We start from the raw sequence: 20,965 nt of genomic DNA on the forward strand, positions 1-20,965 counted from the left end.
AATAAAATTATAATATTTGAAATTAATAATTTAAAATTTTTCTAAATTAAAATTTTAGTATTAATATAATAATATTTGAATTTTTAAATTAATTTGTATATAAAATAAAATTACTAATAAAAATATTTCTGAAAAATGAATTACACAAATCATTTTTCAAAAAGGAGTTTATTTTATAAAAAATATTTTCCTTAAAACAAACTCTTAATATACGCAAATACCAAGTCATGGAAGTGATAATTTGGACACACATATATATATATGTGTGTGTGCAGCTTTGCCAGAATCATACTTGTCAAAATTTTCATCTCGATCAACATACCTGATGAAGCCAAAATAAAAGTAAATACGTTAAATAGTATTTTACTATTATAATACAATTTTAGGAGATGAAAAAATAAAGAAAAGAACTAGTAAAACAAAAGGAAGAAGGAAAATATGAAATTTAGCTATAATCGTATCTTACATCATGATATAAATAATTTTGGAATGTGTTTTAGTCTTTATGACTAAGATTTATTGAATCTAAGGAGGTTTGTGTTTTATTTATCATTAAAATATTTAAACTTATTATATGTTAATATTTTACATAATAATATTTGGTGCACGATTAGTGAAGTTTTAGATTTTACAAATAAAGTCAAGGGATTAACAAATATTTTATAAATATATAGTAAAATATTACAAAAATAATGACACATAAATAATTTTTAAGGTGCTTGTGGAATAAAAAAATATATTAGCACTATATCAAGTACTAATTTATATTTTAATAACTAAAAGATATTTAAAAATAAAACGCTATTGAGAATTCTACTTCTTGGTATACCCAAATACCAATTAATGAAAAGGGATCATACCTTCCAACATCTCCATCTTCTAACAAGCAACAATTTTTGAGGTATTCGATGACATTCGAGACTTGAGTTCTCATTTCTTCAATCGAATTAGCCTTGTCATATAAGTTCAAACCCCAAGCATATCGCACCAAGTCTTCCACATTAATTGAGTGATCTTCTCGATATAATGCACACAATAAGAAACATGTTTGGGCCATCTTATCCTCCAAATGCTCGTAACTGATCATAAGAGATATATAAGCCTTTTTCTCTCTCACTTTTTGAATGTTTGGAATCTCCATTAATCCACTTCTTTCAAGTTTCTTTCGTGCATCTTTCCACCTATCAAGAGCTTTACCTTTCAAAGCCCTTGCTAGTGTTACAATAGCTAAAGGTAGGCCCTTGCATTCTTTTGCAATTTTCTTAGCCTCCCCAATAACACGCGAATCAGCTTTCTTGAGATCTGCATTCATTTCGAACAAAGTCCATGCTTCATCATCTTCCAAAACATTCACATGAACTATCTCCTCACAACTCATATGTTGGCAAACATTGTAGTTGCGTGTTGTCAAGATGATTTTGCAACCCTTGTCATTTTCAACCAATGGAATACCTATCTTTTTCAAATCCTCATCATTATAATTCCACTCGTTCCATAGATCATCGAGGATTACAAGAAACTTTCCACCAGCCAAGTTATTCCATAACTCTGCTGCTTTGCCGCCTTCAGTCTTCTTCTCAAAAGTCCAGACTAAGTCTTCTGCAATTTTGTTTTGTATTTTTTCAATGTCTACAGTTTCAGACACAGTGACCGTTATAACTCGATCAAATCCTTTGACTTCACCTCCCACTTTTTTGACTAAGGTGGTTTTGCCCACCCCTCCCATCCCCCACACCCCTACTTTTTTTACTTTATCATCCTTCAATGCCTCCATGATCTTCTTCAAAGCAGCATCCGAAGATTTTAAATCCACATGATTCTTAGATGTGACCAAATCTAAGTTAGGAAGCTTGGCACGATGGCCGAGTCGATTAAATTTGGAGTACTCTTCTATGAGATCAGCTATTTCCAATATTTTATTCTTAATCTCCTGAGTTAATTGATATCTCCGACACCAATTAGGACACAGACGAAGCATCTCTTATTTTCTTCAATTTTAGAGTCCAAAACTTCTACATCCTTTAGGGAGTTTTCTGCCTTTGTCAGCCATTCACGTACTCCGTCGTTGATTACTTGACTTTGAATATGCAATTTAGCCTCCTCAACGTCTTCTTTCATTTGAGTTTCTTTTGCAGCCAAATCCCATTTTTTTTGGTGCAGCTCTTGAACAGTCTTACGAAAAAGAAATAAGTAACGAATACGATCTACGATTGGATTCACTAAATAGTTTTCCAACAATGTTCCCACGAGATCAGAAGCAACACCAAGAAATAACCCCGAAGCCATTGTTGTTAATCTGAATTCACATAACAAATCTGCTAAGCCTAAGCAAAATGGTAGAAAATACAGTTGAGAATAGTTATGAAAAGGTTTAGAGTTACTCCTTAAGATTAAGATTATAATCTTCAAAGAAAATGATCCAATTCTAAACCTGAAAGCAGAGTCGTTGAAGCAGTGAACTAAAGTAGAACAGATATTTGTTAGGAAGTGCTAATAACTTGGAAAATAGAAAGAAACCAATGAAAACAACACTTTTGTTCCTCATATATATTCATCATCATATTTTATTATTTAATTTAACTATTTTTTACAATTTTATAATTTCGGGCTACCATGTGGCATTGTGTTATTGGCTTCTAGAGCAAAACCGTTAAAATTTTGTTCGTGTTAATAAAGTACCTAAAAACAATATCCTAATTGAAATCATTAATCAAGTTGGTTCTTTTTTGAGTAAATCAGATTAATAGTCACCCAATTATTTGTAAATTTTTTTTTGTCACTCAACTATGAAAAGATACAAAATGGTTTCTCAGTAAATTTCTTTTTTGGTCATCCAACTATGAAAAACTACAAATTGGTCTTTTCAATCACCAACTAGCTAACGGTGGCATTTTTTAAAATTGACATTGTAGCAAATTTAATCCTCAACATTTATAAATTATGTAAAATTTATCTTGATTCTAAAAAATCTATCCCTCAGCATTTACACATTGTGTAAGTTGGTCTCTCTTTTTTGCAATTTTTCTTTTCTTTATGATATTGGGGGTTAATTTTAAAAGAATGAGAAAATATGAAAATTATTATCTTAGATTTTTAGGTGTGTCCACTTTTATATATTCCCAATCAAATGTAGCTGATAATTGTTTTTAGCATTTTAGGTGAAAGGGTTACAAAAAAATTGCAAACAAAAAGGACCAATTTACAAAATGTGTAAATATTGAAGGTTAATTTTACTTTAGAATCAAGACTGAATTGACATAAGTTATAAATGTTGAGGATTCAAATTACTATTATGACAATTTTAAAAGTTGTCACCATTAACCAACTGGTGACTCAGAAAACACATAATTGAATAGTTTGATAATTATTTTATAACTTGTCATAATTGGATGATTAAAATAGAAAGTTGCATAGTTAAGTGACAAATAAAAATTACTAAGAGTTGAGTGACTACTAGTATAATTTACCTTTTCTTTTAGATACTTGGGTAACTCATTGATAAGCAATAATATAACGCCACATGACGCCTTAAAATAAAACATGCAGGAGCATTATTTGAAAATTAAAATATATAAACATTTAAAATATATAAAAACATAAAAATATTTAAAAATATTTAAAATAAAAAAAAACTATAAAAGTTTAAGAAAAATTCTAAAGAGTATGAGAGAAAAAACACAAAAAAAATTGAAGATAATCTATTTTTCTAATAAGACCTTGATTTAAAAAAAAATAGATTTTTTATAGATTATTTATAGATTTAAAAAAATTGATTAGAATAAACCCTAAAGTATAAGGGGCTTTGATGGAATTATCCCTTTTTTGAATTTAATACGATCTCGTAATCATTTTTGCATCTTTTGGTCATGGGTGGTTTAAGGGATCTCAAGCGAGGCTTTGATAGATTATTTATATTTTATTTATTAAAGCTAACTGTGATTAAACTGGAAATAGGATCCAACAAATAAGGAATTGAGTTTAATGGCTAAAACAAAAGCAGTACTAATGAGAATAAGGAAGAGATTCGTGTCTCCATACTTACCTCAAATCATCACTGTTTATGAGCTGCTACTACTTCAAAATAAATGGAACTTCAACTGAAGCAAGAACACAAAGTAAAAGCTGGTTTTTTTTTTTGGAAAAAAAGACGAAGAAATTAATTTGAGAGCTCTTCTTTAAGTTGAAATGAAGAAGAATAAACTTAAGAACCAGTTTTTTTTTTTGGGGGGGGGGGTGGGTGGGGGCAAATAAAAGAAAAGAGAATGGGAGTGGAGAAAAAGAAAATAGGAGGTAGCTTCTTCCTTTTCCTGTGAAAAAAGGAGGAGACTGGAAATCAAAAACTAAAGGAATTTTGAGAAATTAAAGAAAAGAAAAGACCAGATTTTAATTTTTCCTAAGAGGAAAAAAGATGGTGAGAAGGGTCGCAGTGGGAACCTTAATTAAACAGAGATGACAAAATGCTGAGCAAAGAAACAATGAATACAAAGGCCCCTCAAATTGTAAAAAAAAAAAAAAACCATCATGTGATGTCCGAAAATTATTCCGGAATTTTCGATACATATATAAAAATTATCTCGAGATTCCCAGATTGAGAAAAATATTTTAGAGTTGAATAAGAAAGGCTGAAGGAAATAAAGAGGATGAAGAGCTTTCCTTTGACAAATCTTTTCATATGAATTGCATTTTAATCTATTGTGCTAATCACATGGTTTCTTCGGATTACGGGACTTCCCACTAAGTTATATAATCATTATTACCAAAATAATTACGTGGGATTAGTATATTATTTATAAATTTTTTCTGGCCTGGGAAAATATCCGTAGTTTCCAATATACATTTACAAAATACAAAAAAGTGAATTTTTTAAACAAAAAGTTTCAATAAAATTACGGATCCGATTGAAAAGATAGAACCTTCTCTACTCAGGAATTCCACATTCAGTGCTACTTCCCGCTCCGGTCAATGAAATAAATTTACATCCTGCAAAAGAAACAATGTGCAAATAACCTTTGGTCAATGAGTTGCACCAAGTTGTCTTTCAAAAAGGGTAAATACAAATTTTAGTCCTTCAATTTTTGGCATCTTTTTATTTTGATAAGCAGGTCTATTTTAATCTTTTTTAAAACAGAATCAAGTGATTAAATTTGGATAAAATCCAAATTAAAGTATCAGTATAGATTTAATTCCCAAGTTCATGTCATGGTTGTTAGAAATTGGATTGAATCGATCAATCAAATTTGTTGGATTGAGGATTGGTCATTATATTGGTTAGGACAAAGAGTTAAAATAACTTTTGAGCAAGCCGCATAGAATCGGTTGAACCGGGCTAAAATAGTTGGTTGAGTCATTTTTCTCTGTTTTTACAATAATTTTGTTTCTATGAAAACTTTAACAATTTATTTAATCAAAACTTGGCTTTAAATATCTTAGTTTAAAGGTCAATGTAACATCCTCATTATGTCGGCTTAGGAATATTAGAGAATTTTAGAAATAGATAAAATAGGAAAACTTGAGTGTTAATTAGGAAGTAGTTAGGAAATTAAAATACTTTTGAAATAAGAAAATTCAATTTGGAGTGTTGACTAAATTATAAAAGAACAAAAGTATTAGGGAAAAGTAAAAATTAAAAGTTTTAAATGATTTCATTGAATTAGAGGAAAAAGTAGGATGGTTTAGAAATGAAAATTTACCAAAACAAAGCATGAATCATGCTTGTAGAGAAAGTTAAAGGGTATAACGGTGATTACAAAATTAAATCATTATGAAATGTGTAAAATTTGATATGTATTTATCATTTTAAATTATTAAATTAAATAGATATTTATATGGTTGGTGGGTCAATGTGTAAAAGTATTTGACTTGATATAAAACTAAAAGGTTAGATGGATGGAATCAATCATCAAAAAAGTCAAATTCTGTTATTAAGCTCCATATGATATTTAATGTCAACAAACAATTCAAAATTATAGAAATAAAAAAATAAATTCATAATAATATATATATATATATATAAAAAGTTCATAAAAATTCTAAAAATTAACATGGAGTACATGTGGACTATCATTTAAGTTGTCATGTTTAAAACCTTACCATTTTAGTTAGTATTCTCGTTAAAGAAAAGTCAATTTGACTCTTTTTCAAAAGGTTGATGGTCAAATTTGAAAAAGATTGAGGTCAAATTTAACTAAAAAAAGGAATAATGGCCAATTTGACAAAATATGTAATATTAAGAGCTAAATTTTACATTATGCCAATAATAAATAACTAAATTTGTGGTTTACTAGACAAAACTGTTAAGGGCAATACGCAATTAGACCTGTTCATGGGTTGGATTACCGGTCTAGCCTGCTACAAATTTGGGAGGATTTGGGCAAAATATTAAACATGAAAAATGGGCTTAGGAAAAAAAGTAGGCTCATTTAAAATATAGGTCGGACTCGGGTTTGGACATTCAATGCCTTAGCCGACCGACCCGACTCGATTTTAAGTTTATAATACTTTATATATACTAAATATATAATACTACTAAAATAACTGTATAAAATTTTTTAATAAAATAAAAAACATATAAAATTATTAAATGTTAAAATAGAATAATAAAATTATTTAAAATTAATAATAAATAATATGACAGGCAAATAGACTTTTCTTTTATAAATATGAGTAATTTAAACAAAATTTTAAGCCATATTTTAAGCGTTACTTGGTATAAAAAAAATTAATAGACTAACACCGTTCATAAGCATGTACAGAGCTTGGGCTGTTTTCGGATTTGGCACAAGCCCATCAGTTGAACTGCCATTATTGGGGTTTCTGCTTAGTTCAACTAGGGTTTTTCTTTTTCCTACTTCGGTACTTCCTTCCTCATTCTATCTCGATTTCTCCCTCTTTCTCCCCTAAATGACGAAGTTCAGGAAGCTTAATCGACCCACTGGTCATCGCATGTCCATGCTCAGGTTCTTCATTCTCCTTTATAGAATTGGTTGTTTGATTTTTTCTCTTTTTATATTGTTTCTTTTATTCTTCATTTGCAGAACAATGGTTTCCCAGTTGGTAAAGCACGAGCGCATTGAAACTACTGTTGCCAAGGTTCTTTTCTTTTAAGCGTGTCTTTGATTTCCTGGGGTTTTGATGCGTTTCCTTACTTTGTTATATTGATTAATCTTTCTAGTTCCTTTGCTTTTAAGTCCTTATTTCTGTTGTTGTGTTTCTCTTAACTGAGTCATTAAATCTGTGTTTTATTTGTTTTACCTGAATTTATCTAATTTCCTGTTTCTTTTAGCATTAAACTGTAAGTGTATTGTACATTTTATTAACTTTTTTTTATTGCTTATTTTGTTGCAGGCAAAGGAGATTCGGCGACTTGCTGATAACATGGTACAGCTTGGGAAAGAGGTATTTTAATCAATTGTAGCAAGTGTTTCCTTGGTTGGGCAACATTGGAAAATTTTGCATCCTTTCTAATGGTGACATGGTTAATGTTTTATGTTAGTAAATGAGTGTTGCTACTCCATTAATTTCTAAGTGGTGTGGCATTTGTCAATTCGGTCTTGATATTCACTCTGGAAATTACTTAAGCAAATTAAGTTTTGTCAATTTATTGCCTCTGTGTTGAAGTAATTCGTAGTTTCACAACTTGTTTGAAACAGAATTGCTCTGGTAAAAGCGAAAGATTTTAGGTTTAAAGGTAAATCTGAAATAACAGAAGCACTAAGGGTTACTTGTCCTGATGTTTTGTTGCGAAATACGTAGTGTTGATGTCCTGTATCCAATTATTGCCATCTTAATGGGGAAAATGTTAAAATAGCATGAAATTCTCATATAAGTTGCCTTTTGGAACATTCCGTCAAACTATTTTAACTGCAAATTTGGATGTGTCATGTTGTAGTTGTTGCCTATATATTGCTTGTTACATTGATCTATGGTTCAAGGGAATATGTAGGATGGTGATTAATGGTCTTGGTCTGGTTTCAGGTGTTTATGGTTTTTACATGCTAGGTAGGCATGTAGAACCTTTCTTAGTTGTTTCACCAGACATCTCTTCATAAGGCATCCGAAAATGATGTGATGGTCAGCAGAGTTTATGGTCATTAAGTATCAGAAGATTGTCCATTTACAAATTAATACACGTATTTTACTGACATCTATCATTAAAGTAGGGGGGAGGTGGAGTTAACTCTGCCATTATATTATGCTAGTATTTCTTTTGATCAAATCTGATTTTCAACATTGCCTTGTTTCGTTTCAAAATTCTTCAAGGGTTCACTTTGTGCGGCAAGGCATGCTGCTGCTTTTGTCCGAGGAGATGATGTCATTCACAAGCTATTTACAGAACTGGCATATCGATACAAGTGAATTCTCTACCTGTTTCTTTCTTTGTTATTTATGGTTGTCATATTGATTCAGTCCAATGTGTTACAGAGACAGGGCAGGTGGATATACAAGACTGCTTCGAACTCGCATCCGAGTTGGTGATGCTGCCCCAATGGCCTATATAGAGTAAGAATACTATCTATTCTGCTAACTGCAAGCCCAATTTCCTACTTTAATTTTGATTTAGCTTGGTACAATATAGACAACATAAAATTAAAATGTTTCAATAATTATAATTAAATAAAAATATTTGGTTGGGCTTCTATATCATATGCATTTGGGCTTCAAACTTGAATGGTTATGCCTTTATTAGTTCTCATGCAAAAACCAAACTTGAAACTGAATTAACCAAGCTTAGCTCTGAATCAATTAACTGAAACATTTTAGCTGAATTTCTTCAATTAATTTGTTGAGGTTGGCTTTAACCAAAACTATTAACCCAAAGATTGGAGATTTTTGAGTTTGGGAACTTTTGAGTTCCAAATGTTTGGTCATGCAGTCTAGTGTCTGGTATCAGATACATTAACGGTTGATTTGCCTTTAGCGCTCTTGTTTTTATTATGAGAAATGACGATAGTAATCATACTGAACAAATGTTTAACTGTGCTCCTGAAGTGTCGATGGAATTTACATGGAAGCGTCATACATTTTGATACTTTGCTTGCAAATTCGAACAGGTTCATTGATAGAGAAAATGAGCTTAGACAGTCGAAGCCACCTACTCCTCAGCCACCACAAAGACCTTCTCTGGATCCTTGGACAAGATCCCGGCTTAGCAGGCAGTTTGCACCCCCTAAAGAGGAGAAAAGCTCTGAATCTGAGATATGAATCAGGAGCCCTTATTCACAGTGGTTTGATAGTGTTTTACAGATACAACAGATTAAAACAACTGGCAGAAATCTGGCTTGCCAGTGTCATCGGTTCAGCGTGGATGGAATAAGTTGTTCTTTTTGTTTTCTTAATATTATTTGGGATGATTTTAGAATGTTGTACAAATTGAGTGCATTTTTTGTTTTAATAGGTTTTAATATATGATACTGCCCAGCTATTGAACTTTTGACCCCCTTTTGTTGTGTTTTGAGGTTTGAGTTTTGTTTAGGGTGTGGAGTAGAGTCCAAAAGCGAGCGTATGAAATCTGGTTTGACTTTAACTGAGTTGTATTTTTATAGTTTTTAAAAAAAAAATTATTCGAGCTTGATCAGGTTAGTTTAATTATGTTTTTTGATTTAAAGTTTGGTTATATGTTCAGGGTTTAAAATTAAAATTTTATTATTGGTTGAATAAAAAGGCTGGATTAACACCTGGTGTTAGAAATTTGAATTCGGCCTGTTGAAGAGATCAGTCTCTTATGATCAAAAGAAAAGTGTAATCAGGTGATGGCGACTACGTTAAATAAAGTACTGCAATACCATGAACCAGGATTTAAGTACTAGTTTCAAGCTATGCTATGGCACTTGTTCTATAACTTGCGATCTCTATTGTGAATATTTAGTGTTGACTTGCATATGCAATCCACCAATACCATAGCATTGGTGGAGTATCGAGCCATTCATTAGTCAAGTTCGAACAAAATTTGTCCCAAGACTAGCCGTTGGATTGGGCTTTAGGGATTTGAGTAAATTTGATATTGTTTTACTAGCCGAGCAAGGGTGGCTTTATTACCAGACTTTCCTCAGTAGTGGCTAAGGGTGTGCAAAATTCGGGTAAAACCGAAAAATCTTGGTTAACCGACCGAATTCGGTTAATCGGTCGGTTAACCGAATTTTTTCGGTCGGAGGTCGGTTAATTATTTTTTAATTTTTCGGTTAACGGTTAATTCGGTTCGAAACCGGCCGGTTAACCGAATTTTTTCAGTTTAACCGAAAAAATTAATAAATAAAATTATAATATATAAATAGGCTCACTATTCACCTAAACCCAATCCAAACCCAAGTGTATTCAACCCAACCCAACCCAATCATAAAAAATACAAATAATTTAATAAATAAAAATAAAATTCTAAAACTAAAGTCTAAAAGTCTAAAAATAATTTAATTATGTAGTGATTCAATTCGGTTAATTCAGTTAATTCGGGTAATCCGATTAACTCGGTTAATTCGGGTAATCCGGTTAATTCGGTTAATTTTTAACCAAAAATAAAAAATATATAATTTTCGGTTAACCGACCGAATTAACCGAAAAATTTCGGTTCGTTAATTTTTTTTAAAAAAATTTCAGTTCGGTTAACGGTTAAAAATTTTGAAAGGTCGGTTAACCGAATCGAGTTAACCCCAATTTTTTTTGTCCTAATTTGGGTTCAAATCCATCGCTCATTTGGCAATCTTTTTGGAGCACAAAAGATCTTACTTACATACTATTATAGTATGTGATATAGAATTATATAATGAAATTGTTGAGTATGCTTCATATTTCAGTCAATTTTGAGAAATAATCTCCTAGTTAATCTCCATTTATTTGTTTCAGTTGAACTCTAATTAGTCTAGATTATTTTTTATTATTTGACTTACGAATTTAGCTTATAAATAGATTCTTTTACAATACTAGAAAATACACTCATTAAAAAGATTAGAACTCATAACACTTTTGAAAAAAATTGTGTTTACGTTTTGAGGGTTCTTTGTTTTTGAGTTTCGGGGTATAGTTTTTATCTTCATCTTTTGTACTCTTCGTTCTTTTTCCATTATATTAAAATTATCTTTACCCGCGGCTTTTTATTCTCTTTAGAGAGATCTTTTCACGTTAAATTGTATGTTCAATTTATCAATTTCTTATGCTATTTTTTACTTGTTCGTTACTCAATATGGTTGATCCCAACTGAAATAATATATTTTAAGAGTATTAATATATAACTATTATTATATTATAAATTATAATAAAATATATAGCATCAATAGTTATATTCAAATACAAGTTTATAATTATAATCAGCAATAAATAAAGCATTATTAAAATTTAATATCTTGATAAATATTATTTTTATTAAATTAGATTTTGACTTGTGCTTTAATTTTTACAAATTGCACTTGGGTATTGAGTTTATTTTATTTATTTATTTTGGACTTAAAGATTTGAGTTATAATTAGTTTATTTTGAGTTTGAGTAATAACAAATTTATTATTTAAGTTTGGGCTTAGTATGATACATTTGGATTTTGGAATAAGTATTTTAAAATATAAGTATAAGGTTTATAAATTTAACAAGAAATATAAAAGTTATTTAATTGTTAATATATAATGTACTACTATAAATTATAATAAAAGATACATTATTACACGATATTATAATGTTTAATCACCGATGCACATGTATAAATTAGTAATATATTATATTTTATGTCATATGATATAACATTATATAATATAGTAGAAGGAGTAACTTCTAAATATACTGAAAAGTATAATGATTTAGAGCTTATTTCAACCAATATAATAATAAACAATAATACATTATAATAATTAATATATCATGTACTGCTCTACTATTCTAGTAAGTGATAAATAGTACCAACATATATAACTAATGTTATATTATAGATATAGCATCAATAGTTATGTGTAATTTAGGGTGCGTTTGTTTGCTGTAAAATGGTTTCCGGAAAACATTTTACACCATTTCCGGTGTTTGTTTGGGGGAAAATGAATTCCTTTAGGAAACCATTTTCCAAAACACGGTAAAATCAAACCCATTCCTCCGGAAATTGTCTTACGGCTTCAAAATTGGTAAGACATTTTCCATTCTTCTCTAAGCAAACATTTTCCATTCTCTTCTAAGCAGCAGACATTTTCCATTCCTCAAAGCTTCCGCCTCTCCTCATCTTTGCCTTGCCATCTCTGTCTCTCAGCTTAATCTTCCTTCTCCATCTTTCTGCTCCATAGATCTGTCGGTGAGTCACCCAAAAGCTTCAAGTTTTTTATGAAATTGGTGGTTTTTTGCTGGATTTTCCAAAAATCGGAAGAAGGATGAAAACTCATCATCTTCTTCCCTACACCACTCGACCCCTAATTCTTCACTACAGGGAAGCTTTCCCTTTTAATTTTCTTGCTATTTTCTCTATAAAAATCTCAACGTTTCTACCTTCAAAGCTTCAGTTAGTAGATGCGATTGACCCGATTCATTTCTTATCTCTTATCATTTTTTTATTTGTTTATTCCTTAGTTGGAATTTTAACTTTATTTTATCGCGTTTTGTTGTGTAATTTTAGGGTTGCTAAATTTCTTAAACGAATTAAGCTTAATACTCTAATGTTCACTTCTTTTTGTATAGTTAATGATTATCATCATTTACGTTACCGTGGATTTTAGAAACCCCATAACTATTCTTACTATTGCTGTATTGTGTTTCCATTGTCGATTTTATTAGGCATTCATGGCTGTCAGTTAACTTGCTTGGGGCGTTTTTGAGCTTTCATATAGGATAGTAATCGTGTACTTAATAAGCATGTAGCAGATTAGTAGCGTCCCATGTGGAGATTTTAGCTTCACCAGTGGTTAAATAATCCTTTTTTTTCATGGAGATAGTAGATTCTTTTATGTTAAGCATACTAGCAAATAGTGTATTCCATTGCAATTCCTCCTAGATTCCTGCTAATAAATGATATGGATGTTTGAGTTATGCTAATTGAATTTCAAATGCAATTAATCCTGAGGTGCTTAATTGAGTAAAACCTAGTCAATATATGACAAGTTGGAGTAGAGGGTAGTTATCAAAGATGAAATTCAGAGTTGGTTACAGTGCTATCATCGTTTTATTGTTAGGCTAGAGAACTATACACTGACATTTGTGTCATTTGCTATGATATGTTACAAAATATTATGGGCTCTCTCTTTCAGCAAGGAAATGGTTAAAATTCTCAAGTTATCAGAGTGTTTTAGTAAATACTAGCATGTTACGGATACTTTTTGTAATGCATCAAAAGAAATAATGTTGAGCTGGAGTGGACTAAGAGCATTTCCAGTTCCTCTAATTTTTAAGTAGTTTCTGAGTACAATGATGTTCCTCTAATTTTTGCAGGGCTATTGAGCACCCAACTTTTTCAGCACTTACAGGACCATTGTGTGATCTGTATTCACTTATTCCTCCCCTTCTAGTTGCAACGCATAAGAAACTCAGGGTATGTAGATGTTTTTGTAGTTCTGAATGCCGTGGGTCTTATTTACTGGAGTAAATTGTTATGCTTTTATTCCTTTGCATTATAATTGATTCCATGGTTTAGTTTTAGCATTGAGTTAATGGATTAAAAGGAAGTATTGAGGTGATTATCCTTATTGTTAAGTTTTTGTTTAAAAATGTCAAATAGAGAGACTTTATGCTTGAGATTTGATCTTTTATTTCTTAAATATTAAAATTGTTAGCAACTCATATATATAGAGTTTATGCTTGAGAAACAAACCAATCAAAAATACCAATAAGACTTTCAGTTCAATCCAAATTTCCTTAGAAAATTCAATGTTAAAATGACTACTAGAAGATCTCTGCCATAACCAGTTTTATTGTTTAGTTCAAAACTTAAAAAGTTGATAATTTTTTAACTTTTTATTTAATTTTCCATTTTACTGATTTTTTTTAAATAGTACATATAATTACAATTTTTTTAAAAAAAAAATTTAAAAACCAATGAACTAAACCAAGCAAAATTTAATTTCAGTCATGAAACTTCTCATAGTGTACTGGTTAATGGGCTTACAAGTAGAGAAAAATGTATCGCAATTCGCGACCACGTATATTATATATGGCAAAGAAAATCTGAACACAAAAAAATTTTGGCAGAAATAAAACTTATATAGGCTTGAAGCAACCATCTTCAGTCGATTATGGTGGCCCTTTTCAGATTTTAAGGGAGAATAGTGGACATTTTCAGATTTAGGGGCACAACAAGCTTCTTCGTTCCAAGGTTGCATTATCCATACAACAATAGCAAAAGCAGCTTTTTTGCGTTTTCTTCTTTAACTAAGGCCGCTTTATGGACAAGCTTAGTCCAATTTTGAGCCTTAGAAATTGAAGTGACAGAACAGATTTTTTTTTTCCAGATAGAACTAATAAACCAAAATAAATATATATACTATATAAGAAAAACATAGGGTCTAACCCCATGTACGGTGAGCTTGTTTCAGCCCATAGCATACTTCTGGGTAACATGCTGAACATGTTTAAGAGCATGTAGGAGACCATTAGCATATCTTGAAATTCTATTTGTTTTTTGCAAATTACTGATTTGCTTCAGTTTGTTTCAGTTATAAGTGGTACTTTCAATGCTTTCATTTTTCATGCTTTCATTTTTCATGCTTTCATTTTAAGTGGTACTTTCAATTATAATTAGCTTGATATGTATGTATGCACTCTTAGTCATGGTAACTTTATGTGATCTTATGAAAATCTTGCATCTTTTTGTAGTGATCATATATTTGTGTGGCATTATTTTGTGTAGATGGATCGTAATCAACATCAAACTGCAATTGTCGGAGTCGTGGCTTTAGTTTTAGCTTTTGGGACTCTTTGGATTAAAAAATTAGAAACTAGGAAGGAAATTGCTTCTCGCCCTCGTGTGAATCGAGATTATGAAAGAGAAAATTATATTAATAGTATTTTATATAGTGGTGACCAGCATTGTATTGATGTGATAAGGATGAGACCGATATCCTTTTTTAATTTGTGTGATATTCTTAGTAGGAATCATTTGTTACAATCAACAAAATCTGTGAATATTAGGGAGCAAGTAATTATATTTTTACATATAATTGGTCATAATGTAAGGTTTCGAGTGATTGGATCTAGATATTATAGATCAACTGAGACAGTTCACCGTTACTTTAGGATTGTATTGAGAGCTATTTTGAAATTGTATAGACTAGTTATTAGATTACCTGATGAGTCAACTCCTAGTAAAATTAGAAACAATCCAAGGTTTTATCCTTATTTTAAAGATTGTATTGGAGCATTAGATGGAACTCATATTCGTGCATCCGTTCCACTTAGCATGCAAGGAAGATTTCGTAGTCGTAAAGGGTGGACGACACAAAATGTATTGGCTGCCATTACATTTGATTTGAAATTTTCCTATGTTCTAGCTGGTTGGGAAGGTAGTGCACATGATTCTCGTATTTTAAGTGATGCACTTTCACGTCCAGGAGGATTAAGAATTCCGGAAGGTAATATTTATCATAAAACAGCAAATAGTTCTAATAAGGTCATAATTTATTAGTATTAATTATGTATTGTAAAATTGTAGGTAAATATTATCTTGCTGATGCTGGATATGGCATCCGAAATGGATGTATTACCCCATATCGTGGTGTCCGATATCATTTAAAAGAGTTTGGTGCTGAAGGGCCTGAAAATGCAAAGGAACTCTTTAATCTTCGTCATTTATCATTACGAATCACTGTTGAACGTGTTTTTGGGATTTTGAAGAAACGGTTTCGTGTATTAGATGCTGAACCATTTTGGAATTTTCAAACTCAAGTAGATATAGTTTTGGCTTGTTGTATCATTCATAATCATATAATGGGAGTTGATCCTAGTGATTTACTTAATCAAGGATTATACGAGGCGTCTGAGTCTGATTTGATAATATCAACTCTCACGGAGCGATAAGAAAGACAAGAAGCAAGAGAATGGTCTGCTAAGAGAGATGGAATTGCACAAACTATGTGGACTGATTATATGGCTAGAAATATTTAAGTTTAGGGCTTAAGGTTGTTGTTTCTATGTTATGTATGTTTTAGTATTAAAATTTTTTGAATGTTGTTTTTGTAAATGTTGGTTGGATAATGATATTGAAATTTTAGTTTGTTGGATTTTGATATATGTCTTGAATTTGTTGGATATTGATTATGTTTTAAGCTTGTTGGATATTGAATTTATTATTATGTTTTAAGCTTGTTGGATATTGAAATGGTTGAATTTATTTTGTAGAATGGGTAAGGGAAACAAAGAAGGGACCTCCAAGCAAGGTGGACAAAACCGATGGAACATGTTTTCCTTGAAATTCTAGCAGAGGAGGCTTGAAAAGGAAATAAACCTTCTAATACTTTCAGAGCAGTTTCTATTAATCGAGTTGTTGACGCCATTTCAGAAAGATTCCAAGTCCAATGCGATGCGAAGCATGTGGAAAATCATTTGAGGACGATAAAAACCAAAGGCGATTATATGCAAAATTCGAGGTGAAAGTGGTTTTGGATGGGATGATAACATGAAAATGATCACATGTGATAGAGCGACATATGATGCAACAGTGATGGTAATATATGTATATATATATGTTAAGTATATTTCAATTGTTTTTTACTTGTTATTCTAATTGTGTATAATATCCAACAGGCACACAAGAAGTATGAACCATTTTTGAATAAAAGCATTGATCATTATGATGAAATGGCTGTGGTTGTTGGCAAAGATATGGCAACAAGGAGTTTTGCCAGAACATTTGCTGACATAGATTTGGATGATGGTAATGAAGATTCAATGCCTGTAGACTGCAACAATGAAGAGGCTGAAGAGGTAAGAACAAATGTATCTTCATTTGACACATCCAAACGTAAAAGAAAAAGTGGTCAAGAAAGTCTCGTTGATGAACAAATTAAATTTGTGGGTGAACAACTTGGCAAAATTGCTAATGCTTTGGAAAAATTTACTGCCGATAATACATCACAGCTTTACGAACAAGTGATGTCGATGGAGGAAGAAGGATTTGATGAAGACTTCTTGTGTTCTGTGCTTGATTATCTAAGGAGTCATGAATCAGAGGCCAAACTTTTTTTAGTTAAAAAAAAGAAGCATAAAAAAATTTGGCTTCAAAAATTTTCTCAGGGTTGAAGATATTGATACATTTATGTGGTGTAATATTATGCACTTGGACAATGTTCTTACTATGTGGTGTACCATTAATTATGTATTTGGATATATGTGGTGTAATATTATGCACTAGACAATGTTGTTACTATGTGGTGTACCATTAATTATGTATTTGGATAATATTATTATTTCTAGTACTCATTGTGGTTTTGAAGCAATTTATAATTATTCAATACTTGTTTTTTAACACAATTACAAATAATTTATTTGATATTAGTTTTTTCAATTTATAACGATTAATATTGTAGCTTAATAATTGAGTATTATTATAATTAAATCATTGCAATATATGTAAAAACAATTTATTAATATATATTAATATATGTAAAACAACTTTTCCGGAAAATATTTTTGAAATCGCCAAACAATGAGAAAATATTTTACACAGATTTACCAAACACCAGAAAATATTTTCCAGTAAATCATTTTACAGAAAAGTAAAACATTTTCCAGAAATCATTTTACGGAAAACATTTTACTGCCAAACAAACAAACCCTTTAGTATATTAAAATACATGTTTATAATTATAACTATCAATACATAAAGGTGATCCACTTACACAATATAAAAACTAAAGTAGTTTTACACACTTTTATAATTATTTACATCCAACCATTGAATTTATCAATATAATTGTACTTATTATGCATGTAAATTTTCGAACCAATCCGATATATCTATCATACGAATATAGAATACTCTCTCTATATATATTAATATATGTCCAATGGTTGAATTTTTTACATGAAAAAAATAGTTAGATGTTTTAAATTTACATCAAATTTGACATGCATGGTCTACATGAAGAGACTATAAAATATAACGGTTGGATCGTAAAAATATTAATTATATAAATAATTACGAAAGTTTGTAAAACTACTTTAGTTTCGCTTTTACACAGTGTAAGTGGATTCCTCCCACATGAAATATTATTAAAAGTATTACATTTTGTTAAATTAGATTTTGCATACAAATTGTGTTTGGATATTGTGGTTAATTTATTGGACTTGAGATTTGGGCTTAGTATAATATATTTGATATTTTAGAATATGATTATTAGGTTTATATATTTAATAAGAAAGATAACAAAATTAATTGTTGATATAATCTAATAATGGACAATAAAAGATATTTTGTTAATTCACATAATATCATAGAAGAATAAATTTTACATTCAATAAACACTTTAATTATTTTCTATAAAAGAACATTATTTTATATATATATATATATATTATGTTTTTTTATAAAGCAAATTTGAATTGTGTTGTCATTGTATAGATGTAAAATGAATTATTACATTTGAAATTAAAAATGATTTGAATCAGTTAGAACCTATTCGGCTCAATCTTGAACCCGAATTTAAAAAGACCTGAGCCCGAAAAATTTGAATTAAAAAATATTCAGGTTTGTAACATATTCGAGCTCGAACTGATCCAAACCTCGCCTAGATAAAAGAGTGGGCATCAATGAAAAGCCCATAATCGAAACAACTGGAAAAATTTTGGGCTGATCCAATAACCATATAACCCGAACTCCTCCACCAGACCCGATTCTATCCTTAAAAATAAAAACCGCCCCTATATAATGTTAAAAACCCTAACAAATCTAGAACTGGATTAACATTGAAAAACCCTTTTTGGAGTTGCATAAGCAGGGCAACGCAGTCGCTTTTTTGGGGTTTTTTCTTCTTCTTTTAGACAAACCTTAATCGTCGAAGATGCCGAAGTCCAAGCGTAACAAAATAGGTTTGTCTTCTTTTAATCTTTCACCTTTTTTTTCTTTAGGTGTTATAAAGTTCTGAAAATGTTTGAATTTTATGGTACTTACAGTTTCATTATCAAAGACAAAGAAGAAGGGTAAAGAACATAAAGAATCAATTGTGAATTCCATAAGGGAAGCTGCGGAAGATTACAATTCCATCTATGTTTTCTCTTTCGAGAACATGAGAAATCTTAAATTCAAAGAGTTTAGAGAGAAGCTCAAACCTACCAGCAGGTAATAATTTTAATTTCCATAACCCATTTTCACCTTTTTTTCGTTGATTATTTTATATTAAAATTTGTTTGGGTTTTACTTTAGATTTTTCCTTGGTTCGAATAAAGTTATGCAAGTTGCACTAGGCCGTTCTGTTTCTGATGAGATTAGACCAGGTCTTTACAAAGTCTCTAAGGTACACTGCAATAACTTTTATATATTTATATGGGTAATTTTTCTATCAACTGCCCTTGGAGTAAAAAAAAATCCACAAGCCGGTCTAGGATGATGACGGGTCTTTCTTTAATTATTATTTTATTGTGTTTAGGCGTCAATCCAGACCTGCTTGTGAGGTTTTTGATTCCACTGGCAGTGTATAAGATAATAATCCTATTTATACATGTTTCTTTGTCATTGATGTTTGCGTTGTGTTGCTTTTCTTTATTATAATTATTACCATTGTTGAATTGTTTTAAAGCTTCTGCGTGGGGATGCTGGACTTTTTCTTACCAACATGCCTAGAGATGAAGTCGAAAGGTAACAATGTCCTATCTTACTACTGGTTAGGCTGTTGTGGTTCGAATTCAGCTTCACTTGTTTATCTTTCTTCGGTTTCCTTATTTCCCATTGTTGTGCAGCTGCTTTAATAAATTTGAAGAAAATGACTTTGCAAGGACAGGAACCATTGCAACTGAAAAGGTTGAGAAAGACAAGCTCTTATTATTCCACATCACGTTGTTTATGATACTTGATTATTAACCTTCAGGCTTGTATTTACTTTCTACCATTTCCAGGTGGAACTTTTGGAAGGTCCTTTGGATCAGTTCACACATGAGATGGAGCCATTTTTGCGCAAGCAAGGCATGCCTGTTCGGTTGAACAAAGGTCAGATATCTGTCTCTTAGGCTTTATGCATCATACATGTATGGTGTATATATCGATTGAATTTGCGTAATAACTTGATCTATGGTGATACAGGTGTTGTAGAACTTGTTTCAGACTTTGTTGTCTGTGAGGAAGGAAAACCTTTGTCACCTGAGTCTGCTCGGATACTGGTGCGTTCATGTTTCATACCTTCGAACTTGATATGCTCAGATGATGTTTTTGTTTATTGGAACTCAAATGTTGTTGGTGTTATTTGCAGCGCTTGTTGGGGATCAAGATGGCTACTTTCCGGCTAAACTTGATATGCAGATGGAGCCCTGAGGATTTTGAGCTTTATAAAGAAGGACTAGACGAATCGGACGTAGAATGTGCCTAAACCATCATTTCCAGAGTGAATATTCAAATATCATCTCTTGGATACTGACATCTTGTTGTTAACGAGTAAAATGCAGCTGCGGCATTGGTGTTGGTTGTTTAACAGTTTTGTCTGGATTTCAGGTTACTGAAGTCTTTGAGTGTTTCATTGACTGGTATTATTCTGCAATTATTGCACTAGATTTTGATATATGTTTTAATATGTTTGCCTTTTTAAGTGCTTACCTCTGTAAAATCTTATGTTATAGTATTTAATCTACATTTGACTAGCGGGGTATATGAAATTGCACCCCTATTAAATGGTTGATTTTCGGTATCAGTAATGAATTGCAGTGTTCTATTAAATGGTTGATCTTCAGTATGAGTAGCGAATTGCGGTTTTCAATAAAAACGAAAACATGGTAATGATACACAGTTTGCTAGGTATACTCTCAGCTCTAAAGATGTATACTGAGGTATTTGGTGTCGCAATCAATGTTAATCTAAAGTAAGCTCCACTGTCCA

General features: G+C 31.0%; 5 protein-coding genes across 5 annotated transcripts; 4 read left to right on the forward strand and 1 right to left on the reverse strand.

The window, feature by feature from the left end:
• Positions 1 to 225: 225 nt before the first annotated feature.
• Positions 226 to 2,286, reverse strand: LOC128034902 (probable disease resistance protein At4g27220). Its single transcript, XM_052624184.1, has 3 exons — positions 2,017 to 2,286; positions 861 to 1,930; positions 226 to 322 (listed from the first exon to the last, which is right to left on the reverse strand). Exons 1-3 carry the CDS (start codon positions 2,284 to 2,286, stop codon positions 226 to 228), a joined length of 1,437 nt encoding a protein of 478 aa, XP_052480144.1.
• A 4,481-nt stretch (positions 2,287 to 6,767) lies between these two features.
• LOC105786016 (uncharacterized) lies at positions 6,768 to 9,585 on the forward strand. Its single transcript, XM_012612257.2, has 6 exons — positions 6,768 to 6,956; positions 7,035 to 7,089; positions 7,345 to 7,395; positions 8,260 to 8,351; positions 8,422 to 8,499; positions 9,051 to 9,585. Exons 1-6 carry the CDS (start codon positions 6,901 to 6,903, stop codon positions 9,199 to 9,201), a joined length of 483 nt encoding a protein of 160 aa, XP_012467711.1. The 5' UTR covers positions 6,768 to 6,900; the 3' UTR covers positions 9,202 to 9,585.
• Positions 9,586 to 14,797: 5,212 nt separating this feature from the next.
• Positions 14,798 to 15,963, forward strand: LOC128031839 (uncharacterized). Its single transcript, XM_052624221.1, has 2 exons — positions 14,798 to 15,518; positions 15,599 to 15,963. Exons 1-2 carry the CDS (start codon positions 14,798 to 14,800, stop codon positions 15,961 to 15,963), a joined length of 1,086 nt encoding a protein of 361 aa, XP_052480181.1.
• Positions 15,964 to 16,518: 555 nt separating this feature from the next.
• LOC105787070 (uncharacterized) lies at positions 16,519 to 17,063 on the forward strand. The gene is made up of 3 exons (XM_052624250.1): positions 16,519 to 16,609; positions 16,690 to 16,906; positions 17,023 to 17,063. The coding sequence occupies exons 1-3, from the start codon at positions 16,562 to 16,564 to the stop codon at positions 17,061 to 17,063; spliced, it is 306 nt and encodes a 101-aa protein (XP_052480210.1). The 5' UTR covers positions 16,519 to 16,561.
• Positions 17,064 to 18,814: 1,751 nt separating this feature from the next.
• Positions 18,815 to 20,806, forward strand: LOC105786015 (uncharacterized). Its single transcript, XM_012612256.2, has 8 exons — positions 18,815 to 18,972; positions 19,057 to 19,222; positions 19,307 to 19,397; positions 19,680 to 19,738; positions 19,840 to 19,900; positions 19,996 to 20,086; positions 20,180 to 20,256; positions 20,346 to 20,806. Exons 1-8 carry the CDS (start codon positions 18,945 to 18,947, stop codon positions 20,460 to 20,462), a joined length of 690 nt encoding a protein of 229 aa, XP_012467710.1. The 5' UTR covers positions 18,815 to 18,944; the 3' UTR covers positions 20,463 to 20,806.
• Positions 20,807 to 20,965: the final 159 nt, after the last annotated feature.

The sequence above is a fragment of the Gossypium raimondii genome, chromosome 1 (assembly GCF_025698545.1).
Source record: "Gossypium raimondii isolate GPD5lz chromosome 1, ASM2569854v1, whole genome shotgun sequence".
Taxonomy (NCBI): domain Eukaryota; kingdom Viridiplantae; phylum Streptophyta; class Magnoliopsida; order Malvales; family Malvaceae; genus Gossypium; species Gossypium raimondii.